Source organism: Plectropomus leopardus, chromosome 15 (genome assembly GCF_026936395.1).
Source record: "Plectropomus leopardus strain MGB_pleo_1.0 chromosome 15, ASM2693639v1, whole genome shotgun sequence".
Taxonomy (NCBI): domain Eukaryota; kingdom Metazoa; phylum Chordata; class Actinopteri; order Perciformes; family Serranidae; genus Plectropomus; species Plectropomus leopardus.
The window spans coordinates 27,016,878-27,033,919 of record NC_142190.1 but is presented as its reverse complement, the minus strand read 5'-3'; the positions used below and the strand labels follow the sequence as shown (position 1 = coordinate 27,033,919).

The 17,042-nt window shown below is 39.8% G+C and overlaps 2 protein-coding genes across 2 annotated transcripts; one reads left to right on the top strand and one right to left on the bottom strand.

Annotated features, from left to right (window-relative positions):
- Positions 1 to 1,766: 1,766 nt before the first annotated feature.
- LOC121952356 (terminal nucleotidyltransferase 5D-like) lies at positions 1,767 to 10,355 on the bottom strand. Its single transcript, XM_088088446.1, has 2 exons — positions 9,733 to 10,355; positions 1,767 to 6,327 (listed from the first exon to the last, which is right to left on the bottom strand). Exon 2 carries the CDS (start codon positions 6,319 to 6,321, stop codon positions 4,057 to 4,059), a length of 2,265 nt encoding a protein of 754 aa, XP_087944572.1. The 5' UTR covers positions 6,322 to 6,327; positions 9,733 to 10,355; the 3' UTR covers positions 1,767 to 4,056.
- Positions 10,356 to 10,370: 15 nt separating this feature from the next.
- chmp1b (charged multivesicular body protein 1B) lies at positions 10,371 to 15,496 on the top strand. The gene is made up of 8 exons (XM_042498977.2): positions 10,371 to 10,581; positions 11,886 to 11,983; positions 12,088 to 12,234; positions 12,361 to 12,429; positions 12,555 to 12,662; positions 12,751 to 12,794; positions 13,098 to 13,170; positions 14,753 to 15,496. Exons 1-8 carry the CDS (start codon positions 10,566 to 10,568, stop codon positions 14,795 to 14,797), a joined length of 600 nt encoding a protein of 199 aa, XP_042354911.1. The 5' UTR covers positions 10,371 to 10,565; the 3' UTR covers positions 14,798 to 15,496.
- Positions 15,497 to 17,042: the final 1,546 nt, after the last annotated feature.

Here is a 17,042-nt window from a genome sequence, read left to right as displayed (position 1 = left end):
TTAGATGATTTCATGATAAACAGATGCTTTCGAGAGCTGTTGAGCAGACTGAGTCGTATGCAGTCTTTATGATCATTGGGTCATAAACATGCACCGGAGGCAAAGATTCAAGAGATACAGGATGCCGGCACTGTCGTCAACCTGACTGTACCGTTTGCAACTGCATTAAAGCACTGAAAGCTGGGGTGACTCAGACGAGGAACAAACAAGGTTGAGCTGTGACGCACCATGCTCCACCACACCTAGAAACTGCAGAGACGCCGGAGGATCATGGGAATTAAAATGCATCAATGCATAAAGAACTAAAGGTAACTTTAAAGGGTGTTAAGGAGGCAAAAGGTGTATCACATGTGCACATACAGGCATTAAGAATCAATGTAGAAGAAAAGATGACCAGATGTATAAATGAGCTGTGTTGTTACACTGAAACCATTATAAAAACCAACCTCTGATTATATATTGTATTAAATAAGTGCTGAGAATCAGGATTCTCCAGTGCTGATAATAAAATGTGACATTAAAAGGGCACAGTTTTCACAATATTTGGAATCCCAGTTAGCAATTTTTGGATCTAAAAAACGTTCTGAGAATGGCACAATGCAACCATGCAATGATTTTGTAATGTTCTCAGTGGCAAGTTTTGTTTTAACATTCTCTGTAAATGTCAAGAAATGTAAAAAAAAATGAACATTGCATTACATTACATTTTCATTTTTAAAAAATGGTCTGTAATCTCAGGCCTCAATATGTTCTGAATGTCGCTTTGAAAATGTTCGTCCTTTGTTCTCATGTTACATTGTGGGAATGTTTTACAAAAGAACATATGATCTGTCACCTCTCAACATCACCAAAATATCCTCGCAATGTTGCAGTTATAACATTATGCCTTAAAACATTCTTTGAACATTAGATTAAAATGGTTTTGTTTTTTTCAAATATTATTGCAACTTGTAGGTAACATTAGCCAATGTTGTGGGAACGTTCCCTGCTAGCTGAGATAGATGCTCAGTTTCTAGGTTAAAGCAGGAAACAGGGCCAGGTTAAGGCTATAAGAGCAAATTTGTGTTCTGGATTTTGTTAGGATAACCATTGGATCAGGTTTAGGATTACATGGTCAGTATATATATATATATTTGTATAAATGCAGCAAAAGACAAGTAAAGCTGGTGTTTTTCATCAGATACTTGTGTACAAGCAGTGAAATACCCTAATAGTGTCTCTTAAAGCTTCCAGGAACATAATCATCCCCAACAACCTTTACATGACTCCACAGCTCTCTAAATAATGCAGCATTTTGTGCAAATGTCGCTGTATGTAAAAAAGTGAAACACGGATTTAGGATTTAGCTATCATGCAATGGTAAGAGTCAACGGGACGTCTTTCAGTTTATACAATATTTTAAGTGCCCTTGGCGAACTGAAGAAAAGGATATTCTTATAGTATGTCAGTGCTGAGGAGGACCAGCAGGAAAGTGGGCGTACAGGCTGACAAAGCATGCGGGCTTTGCAATGAATGAAGCTGTGAGAGTGCAAATATTTCTCACATCCAGCTAAAACTCTGAATGCTTTCAACATCAACAGGCATCTACTGTCATTCTTACTAACTTTTGAGGGGGTGTACTGTTCCTTTAAGTATGTATTTCTGACTAATTATAAAAAGTTCTGAGTACTATGCAAGCCAATAATGTTACCAAGGCACCAAGAAACCGACAGAACAAATGATGGTAAAATCCAACTACATAATAAAACTGACAGTGTAACTCAGACCACCAATAGAAGAGTCCAGACAAAGCGGTTGTGTTATATTTATTACCACAATAACACAACAATCTGAGCAACTAGATATATCATAACAGGAATATTTGAATTTCTCTACCGGTGGAACATTTCCGTGATGATACACAACATACCCAAAAGTCTCGAGATAGACACATCACTTTCAAGCTACATGGGGCACTATGCACACAGTATTTAAGACATCTTTAATATCTAGTTGGAGATTCACGAGCATGTCAGAAACACCTTCATTACTCAACAACAGCGATGTGCATTTACATTGTGCTTCAGTCTCAGATTTAGTGTGAGCAGCCCACATATCCTAACCTGTGCTTTTTTAAAAATTTTTAAATACTTAGTAGATGTACTGTTGCTATGCAGACACAATGAACAAACACACAGGGACAGTGCAATAACTGCTGGCTGCATTCATAGACTGCTTAAATAATTGAAATGTGCAGAAACATTTTTTGTAACACAACGGCAGGCAAAACCCCGACACAACACTTACTACATCCACTACAACAAACAACTGTCACCATATAATACACACAGGAAGTCTATTCAGCCTGATGGAGGGGGAGGGGGGGGCAGAATTTAACATGCTCTCTTGATTTCGGCAGAAAAACAAGACAGCCAAGGCTCTCCTCATAATGCTGTCAGAGGGTGCATCCTTGTGGTGTTTCTGTGTTTGATAGAATACAGAAAGAAGTGATAAGGCCACAACTCCTGGTTTATAACTTCTAGCACAATGCTAAAATGTTACAATACAAAATAAATAAACTAAACACTCCATAACATCTGTCACTGATAGGGGGTTTGAATAATTACACTAGGGGGGTGTATGAAAATTATTGGGGGGGGGTCATATTTAGTTAGGGAAGTTAGGGAATTTGCATAAATGAGCTTTTAACATTCAAAGAAAACCCCAAACCCCCCAAAAAACATTTTCTTGTCATTTTGAGGGAGGGCGTACTTTAGTCGTTGCTATTTTCACTTATTATGTGATGTCATTCATTTCTCTGAGCCAAATTATATAGTATTTTTTAATTTTGTTTAAACTGTGAAATGAATTACGCATGGTGTTTCTACAATTAAAAGATAATTTTGCAAGTCAGGAAAGTTACAGTTTATCATAAAACCGTTGATGTACCAGACTGTGAAAATGCATCCATAATTAGGAACACTAAGTTTCAAAAATAAGTTCCAAAAGAAAAAGCAATAAAAAAGACCAAAAAAGACTTGGTTATGTAAAACATAGCTAAGTTACCTAGCTAGTTACCAGCTAGCTGATGTAGGGGACGTATATAGTGCGAGACGAAAGATGTAGTTCCTGGGTTGAGTTCACACAAATCTTAATTGTACTACACAAGACCTACGACAAACTGCTACTTTCTTGACTCGAAAAGTTATCTTTTAAATTTACAAACATCAAATTCATGGCACAAGATCAAAAATATATTGTCTCACCATTGATTATCATACATATTTTTTGTAGGGTTCAGTAACCCTCTGGTGGGAAACATGAGGGCTGAGACCCCCCCTCACCACCCCAATAATTTTTATATGGTCCCTAAAAAACAAATCTTGGATCTTTTGTTTCTACCTAAATTAGGTGTTTACATTCACAAATATAGAACTTACACTATCATGGAAATACCACAGTAAATTTTGTCTAATGTATGCCCTCAGTAAATGGTGTTCTATTTCTATACAGTGAAGTACAGTCACATGCTGAAATTTACTCCACAGAGACTGATGATTCACAAAACAGCTATATGGGGTTTTAACCCCTCAGAAACGTTACGGATTTTTCATATTTCAAACTTTAACCAAACAAGATTTTTGCTGCCAACAGTTGTTTCATAGATTATGTTTTATACGTTGAAGTGTATCTTCAAGCCAAAGAGAGTTGTCACTTACAACATTCTCCTCAACAGGGGATAGTGACCAGTATAGAGCCCCGCCAAAGCTGAGCTGGACCAGCCTTAAACAAAGTCCCGCCATTTATATGTATCCTCCCGACCAGCTCTCTGAAAAGTGGGCTCTTAAGAGTTTCCGTCCTCTCCAAAAGTTTTCGTCTTGAAAGGGTGACATTCATTGCGTCCATGCCACCTTTCAGTTCTGACCTTTCATGTCAAAAGCAGGAGGGGTTTCAAAGCATCAAACAACACTGCGCCCGTGGTTGCCTGTTGTCGTTAAAACTTCCATTTTTGCCTCTGCTGGCAGAGTGCCATGCTGAAAGCAGCCTACATGCCTCTCTGTGGGCGGGTCACTGTAGCTACACCAGGCCAGTCTGCATGTGGACGTGTAGCGGGTAAGGGTGGTAGACGAGTGGGGGCTGGGCCTGGGTGATGAAGTAGCTGTTGTAAATTGGCTCTGTCATGTACGGAGCGGGCTGATAGAAACAGGTGACATTGGCCGTGTTGGGGATGGCGTTCTGCTCGCCCAGCACCCTCAGAGCAAGGACAGTGATCATATTTAGTGTTTGTCTCCGTTCGTGTCCCATCAAACACACTGTGCTCTCATCTATCACCCGCCGCAGGGTCATCAGGTAGTCGTACTTGCTTGTCTCCTCGTTGCCAATGAAATGGCACTGCAGGTAGGCCTCGATCTTCCGCTGCTGCTCGCTCACGTCAGGGAAGTCGATGAAGAAGCGGGAGCACATGTATCGCTCCAAGGACTTGATCTCTGTCTCGCTGGCTGGTCTGAAGTTCCTCACGAGAAGGTCGCTGTATTTTAGCAGTCCACCTCCTCGGATCTCCTCTGGGTTGTGGGTGGCGATAAGGCGGTTGCGGAGGTGGTCCATCGCCTGATCGAAGTCTCCATACATGCACTCTGCTTCGACAGTGATGGTGGGACCACCTACGGCCCCGGCCCATGAGCTTGCCCCGCACCTGTTTGGGATAGCATCCACCAGCTCAGGTGCTTGGTCACTGATATGAAGCTGAGCACTGACAGCTAGTGTTTGGCTTTTAGTCTCTGAATCAGGAGGCTTCTTCGAGTGTTTTGGCCTCACAGTTTGTTCTGCAGTTTCAGTCGAAGCATCTTGAAGTGTATTAGCTGGACTGCATGTGGGAGCTGAAAGGGTTTCTAAGGTCTCTGGCCTCGAGCTTGGAACATTTGAGCCAAGAGCTTGAGCACCATCCACTAAAGGAGGCTTTGGCTGAAGGGCTTTGGGTATTTCTATGGGTGGAAACAGCTGTTGAGTCAGATCTGACAAATCAGTCAGTAAAGACCATTTCTCGGGCTTATTGAGCATCTTCCTCGACATTTTCCTTTGTAATTTTGGTGAAGGGCAATAGTCCGGTACAATGTCTTGTGATGTGCTGCAAGTTTTCTTAGCTGGAGGAGGAAAAGAACACTCAAGATGTGGATCTTGTAGGTTCGAGGTATTCCCAGTCCTGCAGATTACAGAGTCTACTTTGAACTGAGGAATTTCTGCACAATGGACTTTCACCTGTGGAACCAACTTTTCTGCTGGTTGGGAGGCTTGTGACGCAGAAAGCTCTTCGTCACTTTGTGGCTTTAAACATGCATGAGTCGTCTGTGGATCCCTGACATCGGTTAATAAAGTTTTAGGGGAAGAAACTAAAGGATAAACACTGTGAAACTGTCCTTTCTCTCCTGCGTTTTCTTCACATAGCTCAAACACAATCTCCTCCTCTGAATGAACGTCCTCTATGTCATCCACTTCCTCCGGCTGTAAGATAATGCTCTCTGGTCCTAACAACTCCTGTGCCTCGTGCTTTTCATCCACATGCTCAGTCTCCACATGTGGAAGCTCTTTCTCAAGCACAGAAACTGTGTCACCCTGGCATGGACTTTCTCCGCTTGGGTATTTTTCGATTACCGATTCAGCATTCAGAGGAATGCTTTTCTCTTTCTCTTTCTTGTCATCCTCATTGTCTCCTTTAGACAAATTCCCTGCATTCAATGCCAACTTTCCTCCTTGTTTTCTTTCAGTCTCCCAGTAAGACTCCAGCATACGGTCTAGTATTATCTGGAAGGAGTCCACGCTGAACTCGAACTGTCTTCGAAGGGAGCTGACAAATCTGAGTCCGACTGTTTTAGCTCTGTTGTTAGAAAGTGAGATAAGGCTCCATCTGTCGTGCTCATTGAAAACTTTCACCATCTTTTGCACATAGGCTTCCTTCATTGTCAGGCAGGTGATTTTACGTCTGTTAACTCCACAGGGGAGGAGGTCTCGTAGGCTGCCCAGCACCACCTCCTTTATCACCTGGAGGTCCTCCTGCCTCGGCAGCTCCACTCCGAAAATAATGTCTAAGTCTTTATAGCCCAGGCCATTATCCCTCACCAGGACATGGCTGGCAGTCGCGCCATTAAGCCGTATATCTTTCACTTGGATGTCTCTTTCGACCAGCCGATCCTTCACCACACGTATGATGTCTTTCGCTCTCACCTGCAGCGTGGGAAAATTTCCTCTCCCATGGATGGGGATTACCTCAGTCAAAACCTTGTCCAGGGCTTGGATTTGCTCAGGGCTCAAGTTGTGGAACCTCCTCTCCGTTTGAAGCTCCATCATCTTCACCTGTGAAACAGAGGTCCAACATATGCATCAAGTTGTGGCTCATGTGAGGATTAATGGCCAATGAAAGATTGAAGCAGCACAACAGAGTAGAAAACATGTTTTTTCATTTCTGAGAATAACATAATCCACTAGCTTTGCCCATTTGTCTTCTGTACAATATGCCCTTTTCAAATAGCACAGCAAAACTTCTGTTCTCTACACAGTGATTGTATCATCCCTGCACCTTGTCTACATCCCTATACTGTAAGATGTTTCACACTCATTTGTTAACTTGGAAGTCAAAGCCTTCTTCACAGGTCTGGCATTTGCTCTTTTGTTTTCTTCTGCTCCTGGAATCCTTAAATGGACAAATGCAGTCAAACAAATATAACCACTGTCCTGTGGGCTTTTGCCAGTTATGTTTTCACTCTCATTTCTCTCTGATTGCAGTACAAGCTACACTATGTGACACTGTTTATCAGCTAGATTTGAAATACAGCCATTGCTCGGATTTTCTAAAACATTCGGGATAAAGGGCAGTAACATACTCAAAGCGTGCTCTGAGCCTGAGTGATGCTATCAGGGGCAATGTAGTGAGGGAAAAAGCGGGACTGATTACCCAGATACCAGTGGGAGGTGGGTCCTTGAAAAGCCTGCAATGAAAAGTTTGGTTTTGTTTGCATTTTTTTTTTTATTTCTATGTAATTTTTTACCATACCTAAATTAATATTGGAAAGGCTAAATTTTGTGTGGACAATAGTGGACGCTCTCTGAGGCCCCTCTCACACTTGCACAAGGTGCAAATGTTGTAGTCTGCCCCTGCACTTAGATTCGTCTCTTAACGAATCCAGAGCCGAGTGAGTCACTGCTTATGCTGCTGGAGCACCAATGTACACTAATATGTCTTTCCCCCAAGAAAAAGAAATTGAGGTTCCGAAAAAGAAAATGAAGAGAGAAATTACAAGGAAAGAAAGCAAACTAATTCTACTCTTTAAAAAAAGCTGTTTGAGAGACATGGATCAAGAGAGGATGGGCGGGGGGCCCACAGAGACTGCTTTTGCACAGGGCCCAGAATTTAGTGTTACACCCCTGGATGCTACCACTAAGTGGAATCAGCAAGTCATAGGCATTAGTGGTTGAACTACTTGTGATGCACTGTAATTATTTAAATTTTCTGATGCACATTCAAATACAAAGGTGCACTCGCATTTATCTCTAAAACACATCATGAGAGAATATTCTACCACACGATTGTCATGATAACAGATATTTGCTTCAGCCAATTTCTAAGGTGTGGTGTGTGGAGCTATATGCATTGTGAGTTTTGAAAGGAACTATGATCACATACATTCCAGTAGTATTATGCACGTCACCAGCTGTTTTCTCCATGATCATGTGTCTGTCCACTGGTTACAGGTGAGTCACCTGTCTGTCATTCACTGACTGACAGCTGAATGGACAATCTTGTTGATAGATCTATAAGTAACAGGCTGGTCTTGTCTATTTATATTGTACCTGTGTGTATAAGCTCTCTCTCTCTGAAGTAGGACTGCTAGATCTAAGCTTGTCATACCAAATAGAGCTTATAATGCATTAGTTGCGCATTATGCCCCATAATGTTGCTAATCAACTGTAATGTGCTTATTCCTGCTGTTATAATGTGAAAACATTATATCTGTAAGAGGGAAATGGGTACATCCTCGTTAATGTACACTGACTCACTCACTACTGGGGCCAATTTTTTTGCCTAATACTGGTATGCTTTGAAGTACCTTTATACTCTCACACCATGGCAACGTAGGTCAGTTAAAAATACTCAGGGTGAACGCTCTCACTATTCCTTATACTAAAGTGCTTTTCATTATCTATTTTCAGAACTGATTTTTAATTTTCCAAAAAGGAGGATATTACATTTTTCACTAGATTTTTGTCTGTAAGAAAATTCAGCTTATGTCATTTTGTGCCATTGGCTGTGGCAATGAGCCATTTATATCTATAGGGAGCAAGTCCTCATCTACAGAGATAACCACGCTGCACCGCCATTTTTTCTACAGTAGCCCAGAGCAGACAAACTAAATTCAGGCTAAGGTTAGGGCCATTCCCATTTTTGTGTCTGCCATTGTAGTTAGCAGCCCCTAAGCAACAAAAGCATATGAAAAACACCACTTCTTGAGCATTTATTTCCTTATTCTGTGTTTTTACAAGTTTTACATGTCAATCAGCTAAAGAGAAACACAGATTTGTGACATGAAACTACTTTTTGCAGTGTTTTTACTGGTATAAATCACCGGGTCCATTTGTTTTGGAGTTAAAGAGCTCTCTGCAGATATTTTGGCTCCTGGAAAAAACCTCCTGAACAATAAACACTGACAAAAAATTCTGATCAGGAGAAGTTTCAGCTGACTGCGATCTGCAATCATCACCCCTAGATGCCACTGAATACAAATAAATACCCCTAAAATGATAAGATGATATAAAATACATTATTTTATAGGTTTTTTTTTTGTTTTAGTAATCATTCCAATGTCATTTTTGAATTTTTAATATATAATTTGTATAAAGAGAGACACAAGAACAACTGTTTCTTTTAATAAATTACTATATTGTCAGAGCTTAATATACATAGACTACTTTCAAAAATATGTTTTATGTCAGTGGGAAAAAAAAAAGCAAAAACATATTGATTTTACAGTTTCCAAGCTGTCCTGGTCAGAGGATGTACTGTAAACAGCACTTGATCATCTGTTGAGTGCACAGTGTGCAAACAGCCCACCACATCCTTAGCCTGTGTCAGTACTTGGCGGTCATCGGTGTAAATGCAGTGCATAACTCGGGGCACAGGGAAGCATGGCCCACAGCAGCCTCTAGTGAATCTCAGGGGTTACATCAGCTCGGTCCTGCAGCAGGACTGCTCCTCTGCCACTTCTTTATAGATAAGACTATATGAGTCATACAGCCCCTGAATGAAGCATCACTCGTTGGCTGTCCTGGATTATTTCCCCTGTGCGCAAAAAAAAAAAAAAACAAAACGACGCAAAACGCACCACTTGAGGTGTTGTGAAATTCATATAATATTGAAGCCTTTTGACTACAATATAGCATATTACAGAGTATATTATTGCGCCTGTAGATTGTCGTGATCTGGATGCACACATATTGGTGGACATTTTCAAACACTCCTAAGAACATTTTGCACAGGCCATGTTTTGTTGTTTGATGTTAAAACTCAAAATGCATGTATCAACTAACTACAGCGAGCTCAGCATCTGTATTTTTGATGCATTTATACTCAAAACAAGACACAGATGCAGGTCACAAGTTGGCATACAGTCTAAGCAAATGAACAGGGGCAATATACTGGAGGAAAATATCAGTATCTGCGTTTTACCGGGATGAGACACAATAACATCATTTTAAAAAACTCACCTGATTTGTGGTCAAAATTTTAATGGAAAGTAAAGCCAGAGTAGCAACACAAGAAAAGAAAGAAGAAAAAACAGTGAGATATCCAACAGGTTTTATCCTTTGGAGAGGTTGATGCTGAAGTTAACACGGACAGTTTCTTCTCAGCGCACGAGCACTGTTTCCATGGCAATCAGGCGTCACGAAATTTACGGTAAATCACGACGCTCCGGTCTAGCAAGTAACAACCACTCAAGTTTGAGACTAACAACGAACCTCGGGGCCATCCAAACGCATCTTAACAGTTTGATAAAGTTTTATTGGTGGAGCACACCGACGTGTCAGGCTGAACTACCTGCGTGCCACCGCACTGCCGAGCTGTTGCGGGGTGAACATCACATCAGACGGGGGTGAGTCATCCTCTCTCCCCGCCGTGATCCACACCGTAAATCTAATCATCAATCAACCGCTTTCACCGCCCACTACTCCGCCGGTACAACGCCACATCCACTTTTATGTCCCCATATTCACTCGCCAAACAATATCAGCGCAAAAAGCCGAATAAAAACATTAAAAGTGTCGTTTTTTTTGGTGTAACTGGTTAGTTTTTTTTCTTTTTCATTCACGTTTTTGAGAAGGAGGGAGGCAGCTCACTTGTGACGTCGGACGGAATACCGCCCCCACGTGACGCTGACGTCGGTCATATTTTGGTAAGACATCAGGAAGTGCGGAAGAACACCGAAACCCTAAAAGGCTGAAGTTTCACCGACTGCTTTTGCTTTATTTGACTACTTTTTGTCAAGTTTTCTTAAGTGTTTTTTCGTTTAGTTGTTGGATTCACCAAGAGCCGAGTCAAGATGCCGAAAATGGAAGGTATCCTTTTTTAAAACAGCGGTGAGAGAAAGGGACGTAAGACTGTGGTGTAGCGTCAAAAATAGAGCTTTAAAAAAAGAACAACAACATAGCGAGACTAGTGAGATTTGGCCTGACAGACATACGAAACATTACGAAGATTTTTTTGATATTCACTTAAGACACAAGTGCTACCCTATAAAATTACCTGAACAGTTTCAGGTCAATGGCGGGCGTCGTTACAGCGGACAGAGCCGGGCTGAAGGCCTCAGCAGCTACATTGCTAATGGCTGGAAATACCCACCAACCGACACTTGGCAGGTTACACTTTAACTGTGTTTTTATGGTGTTTGTTAATACTCCAAATATTTAAATAAATAGTCCAGTTTTTACCAGATGATGTTTTTATGACTGGCTTTGATTTTACCCTTTGAAACCTGGATCGTTATTAGTTTTCTTGCCTGTCCCAAACATTTAAACCTTTGAAACTTTGAGCAAATGTGTGCGAATTCTTTCAAAAACGTGTGAGAAAAAGCTAATCTGCAACAAATTGCAAAAAATAAATAACTAAAATGCCACAAATTTGTTAGTTATAATTAATATATGTATAATTTTTAGAATTATCAGAATTGATTTTTTAGCACCTTTTCATTTTTGTTTGGCTAAATTCGGTTAATTTTCATGCAAAAGCTGCTGATTCCCTTTTTGTTTCCAGAAAGAGGCAAAACATAGTATGTAAGCAGTTTTGCAAAAAGCATTTCCAGCAGGTATCCAGTCAAACTTCATATACTGTAAATTGGAACCTTTCATACAATCATGGCGCCCAAAATGCTTCACAGAGCTAGATTAAAACAGCAAAGACAAAAAAAAGTAACAATAAAAAAAGACATCAACAAATACAATTTTGCACAACCAAAAATTACAAAAATATACCATAAAATGTTTAAAAATAAATAGAAGTCAATAAAATAAAGCTGTAAAGATATGTCTTAAGGTTTCTTTTAAAAAATGTCCACAAAAGTGGAGTCTCTCAGATGGTGACACAGACCACAATGGCTTAACGTTGATACCCCATGCGTTTTTGTTGAAATCCGTAAGATGACCAGAAGGCCAGCTGCAGAGGATCTGAAAGGCCTGCTTGGTACATGTACATCTGAAAAGCATGTCTGAGATAAGTTTGTGCCAGGCCAGTAAGTGGTTTAAAAACTTTCATGTAAGGACCTCCCACTGCTGTTTCCTCCACCCCCTCCAAATATCGAGGGTAATTAAAGGTTGCTTTGTTGTGTTTGTTTGGACTTTTTTTTTCTTTAACGTCATTATCACAGACCAGCTCTTCAATTTAAAGTTCGCTGCCAAAGAACTTGAAAGAAGTGCCAAGAAATGTGACAAAGAGGAAAAATCAGAGAAGGCTAAAGTTAAGAAAGTAAGTTGCTTTTTTTCTCCTCCACCCACTCTTTAAGATAGCACACTATGAAAGCCTGCTCTGGAAGATTTTACTGAACCACTTTTTTTTTGTGTTGTCTCCAGGCCATCCAGAAGGGGAATATGGAAGTGGCAAAGATCCATGCAGAGAACGCCATCAGGCAGAAAAACCAGTCTGTGAACTTCCTGAGGATGAGTGCTCGGGTAGACGCTGTAGCATCAAGGGTCCAATCTGCAGTTACAATGAACAAGGTACATTAAATGCTGCGTCAGTGCAAACTGCTGTAGTCCTAAAAACACTAACAGGCTGAAGATTGTCGCTTTGGACGTAAGACAACTTGCTGATTTTCGTTTTATTTATTGTGTTTTATTTCTCAGGTCACAAAATCTATGTCTGGAGTGGTGAAAGGAATGGATAGAACTCTCAAAACCATGAATCTGGAAAAGGTAGAGTGTCATATGCACAGGAAATATAATTGTTTTCCATCTTTCTGTCTAGCAAAATAATGTAAATCTCATAACGCATTTAAACAAACTCCTCTGAGTTATAAAACAATGTCTTTTTTTATTAGATTTCGGCACTCATGGATACATTTGAGCGCCAGTTCGAAACCCTGGATGTTCAGACAGCCCATATGGAGGACACCATGAGCAACACAACGACACTCACAACACCACAGGTACACTTCTCCGCTCTACTCTCAAATTCTTACTTGTTGTGTTTAAAAGACAAACACATTCGCTTTAAATCTAATGTGTGTTTTTCAGAACCAAGTGGAGGCACTGATGCATGAAATGGCAGATGAAGCAGGGTAACCTTTTCATTTTTTGTCTCAACATTCTTTTGTAAAATGGTGCATGGGTCTATAAATGCACTGTGGAAATCAAAAGAGAAAATTGTGTGCAGTTATGCTCGGGCATGTTACAAAACAATCATGCTCAATGCGAAAACACCCTAAGAATACAGGCCTAGGTTGTAAGTGGTAAATGGTGGGTATTTCAAAGAATGTGATAAACATTTATTACAAAGAATGTTTTTGACAGTATTTTTCGGTATAATGTGAGAAAAGTGTCTGTAATCTAAAAATAAAGTTTGAATGTTGCTTTATGTTTAGATTGGACCTGAACATGGAGCTCCCTCAGGGACAGACGGGATCAGTGGGTACCAGCGTGGCCTCTGCAGAACAGGTACATGATCTGAACACTTGGTGATAAAAATTTGGCACAGTTATCTGACAGCCCTTCCACTGGTCCTCATAGGGTTTTATTTGATGATTACACCTCTTATTTCGATGGATGCGGACCATTTCAAGACATAACAACCATAGCAAATTCAATAAATGCTTCTGTCAGGCAAAAAAACATAGAGAAATCACAGTTAGAACTCATCTATGAAGCATTATTTTCATCCAAAGATGGATATTATGCCAACAAAAGAAAATGCTGCTCATACAGTTCTCATACACTCCCAAAAGTCCAGGTGATCTAGATCCTGCAAAATATTTAATCCAAACACATAATTACATCCATAGATATCAATGAACTGCCATTGCATCGTTTAAAATGTTCATATTTCTCCACATATTATCCACAATTTCTTCCACTTGCATGTAAATATACTGACTTCCTTATCAAAATGGAGGCAAACTCCTGACCTTTGAAATGATGCCTCACTTGAGTTAATGAGAGCTTCTATGCCTGCTCCGTAAGCCTGTTAGCCAATGAGGGCCTGTTTTTCACTTGTCCTGCCAAAGAAGTGCCAAAATCAATTGTGGCAAACTATCATAGACCAAAAGTTGCTTTATAGAAGACCATAAACAAATGCTTTCTATACGCAAACACTCTGTTGTACATCGACCATCATCAATTTGAGCGTACCCAAAAGTTTTGTCAGGCCGAGCGCCTCTGAGGATGTGTGAAAAAATCCCCTGAGTGAACATCATACCTTTATTTTTAGCAGCGCGGGGTGTAATCCTCCAACGTCACAGCTCAGTTTACACTGAGCATGCATCATACCATGTCCCAGCCTCCTTTGCACAGCCTCGAGTTCTGCCTCACCTCTCAGGTTACTGAGCCAATCAGTAGCCAGCAATTGGCCCGATGGCTTATGGCTCTTGTAGTCAATGACACTCCTAAACTTCAGAGCAGTTTTTAACCCCTTAGTGCCATCATAGAGTGTTATAAATATACAGAAATGATAAACTCAGTGCTCCTCTGTTGTCTTAAGGGAAAAAAAACATTGTTCACATCAATGTGGGCTCTCTAGGAGTGTTTTTATTTACAGTAAGCTTCTAATTAGACATTTTCTTTCTTTATTCCACTCATAGTCACACATTCAATTCATTGTTTTATCGTCTGTTTTAAAAAAGAAAAATGGTGAAAAAAAGCTCAGAAAAACATGTAAAATGTTTATTTTCTGTGATATTGTTATCTACTGTGAATTTGGACTCTACAAGGTTGTATGCTGTGGCCCCTTGTGTTTTCCAGCTAATATGTCCCAGTTTGAGTTATCCGCAGCATCTTTATTCAAGAAAATTTTCTTAGATAGAATTTTTTTGTTGATTATTTGTAGCGGTTAATCCACATAAACTGAGTGAAAAATTACAGGAAGTGTCCAACTCTCTGCCAGTGATACTGTGTAATTGGCAAAGACTTTAAAAAATGCAGCATTTACAGAAAGTCTAAGGGAACAGATTCTCTGCTTAACCCTGGTTCTTTGCCTTCATCTCCCTCACTAATGCCTGTCGTTTGCTCTCTCTCTCGTCTAAAGGACGAACTGTCGCAAAGGCTCGCCAAACTCCGAGATGGAATTTGAAGGACGACTGCAGTGGACTGGCACCGTCACGCAGAGTTCCAGAACACTACCTGAATATTACTCCCACACACCTTTTTATTTACATCATGTCGCTTCTCCTTTTTACATCTGGTGTGTCTCTGACAAGGAGCTACTGCATCATTGAGGTTTTTTTCCCATCAGTTGTGGCCCTTATTGGTTGTGTGGTTATAATAACCTTTGGATTCTGTAAACTAACAGAAATTCTAGTTATGGAAAATGTATATTTCTTAAATATACATATATACCCGAATGGATGGTCTAATGTAACATGATTATTTCACATGTATACTTAAGAATTTCTCACATTTTCTTACAAATATGGAGCGTGGCACTTTTTGTTCTGTATTTACAGGCCGATGTCATAAAGTTAAGAGGAATAAGCTGAAGATTTTGGGCTATAAAATTCAATTTCTTGTTCTTACCCCTGTGTGTGCAGAAAACATGTATGCATTTTCTCTTCTTGGTTTCAGTGTGAAAGACCCTCGTACCTACTGTTGACTGACTTCTTGTTTAGACTTGTTGCATTTTACTTCTGAGGAATATTTTAAGAAGATACGGGATGATTAGCCCTGTGTGTTTGTCTGGTCATCTTCAGTATTTTCACTGATCATTTGGGTAGGGGTTACTGTTTGATGACTACATTCTGTAAGTACACAATAAAATTTTATAATACTTTTATCTTTGTGTCTTTTCATTAATTTAATGAAATTCATTTTACTTGCTTCATATATATTTCTGTCATCGGTAGTGAAATATCCATCTTAAAAGTGAATTACAAAGACATAATGTATATCCTTGGTGGAAATTGCAGTGTGTTTTTATGATGAAGTATCGGCACCTCCAGCTCTCGGGGTGAACGGGAAACAAATGGTCTCATTTATCAGCATTATGTAGGTGCCAATATTTTGGGAAAATATGCTCAGAGAAACCAACACAATAACGGTTCAGACTAAAAGTGCATTCAATAAGAGATTTTGTCAGAAATATGGTGCAAATAAACAAGACAAAGGACAAAAATATAAACATGCAATCTAATCATATAGAAGATGACATCAAGTATATCAGGTGTCTATAAAGTGGCTTTCCTCACTTTATTGTATTATTTCTGGCCATGTCATTGCCAGCGTCTTCTCTAATTTCGCCATCAACCCAAAGGAGACAAGTGGTCCAAATTAGCTGCTCTCTGTCTTTGACCTCTGTCTGTTACCGCTGTGTCCCTCTTGGTTATCATTCAAGAGGAAGTCTTCACTTCAAACCTTTCAAACACTTCAAGATCTTCTGCAACACTGCATGCAGATGAGACCAAAATAATCCATCAGTGTGGGCTCTAAAAAGTCTATTTCAATGAAAAAAAAAACAACCCAAAAAACAGCTAAAAACAAGACATCTTACTTTGCTGTAACCAAACCATCTTTAGTGTAGAGTGTTGTCAATGACATTTTGGAAGGTTGTCATTTTAGCTGTTAACTGAAGTGTACCGTGGTTCTAATATTAAGTGCATGAATATGAAGTATTTCATCAGCCTAGTTAAGGACAGCACATTAGCATTACAGCCCAAGTAAACAATGCAAAATTGTGAAAACATGAAACATGTATGCAAAATCTTGCAATGTTTGTCTACAACTGCTCATAATATATTTCACTTATAAAAGTATATACTAGAAATATAAACATATATATCTATGTTTTGCGCCTTGGATGTTGCCATACTGGTTGCCACACAATTAATGTGTGTATGTTTATGTGATGGTGTCACGCATGAACCGAAAAAGCTGGGTACGTTATGGACAATAAGGGTGCCAGCACGTAAACACTAATGCGCATGTGCAGTAAGCTGCAGAAGACACTTTACTCCCCTCTTCTGGCTGCTGTGTGGAACTGCATCATGACGTTATACACGCGTAACATCCGACTTTCTCGATACATCCATGGTAATAGTGGTGTATTAACATTCGTGTGACTTTACACGTAATAATGATACTTTTAATAACGAGTCGTTTGTTGTTGGTTTTTTCTTTTCTTGTTTGGTCAATCTAGATATGAATTCTCACACAGCTTGATCAATGATTATTTATGTAATTATAATTTTTTTTTTTTTAGATTTTAGCTTTCTGTGGGGGTGAGTGTTTGCTTTTCAACAGCAAATGTTGACCTGATGGGTCTTATTTAAACTGCATATAGAAAAAGTCATTTTTTTTTACCTATTCATACAAACAGTTTTACC

Excerpts from the sequence above, each read along its gene's own strand:
- chmp1b (XM_042498977.2), top strand. Across the intron at positions 11,984-12,087 it reads AGAAGGCTAAAGTTAAGAAA|GCCATCCAGAAGGGGAATAT; the intron begins GTAAGTTGCTTT and ends TGTTGTCTCCAG. Across the intron at positions 12,663-12,750 it reads CGACACTCACAACACCACAG|AACCAAGTGGAGGCACTGAT; the intron begins GTACACTTCTCC and ends TGTGTTTTTCAG.
- LOC121952356 (XM_088088446.1), bottom strand. The coding sequence starts at position 6,321 with ATGATGGAGCTTCAAACGGAGAGGAGGTTCCACAACTTGAGCCCTGAG.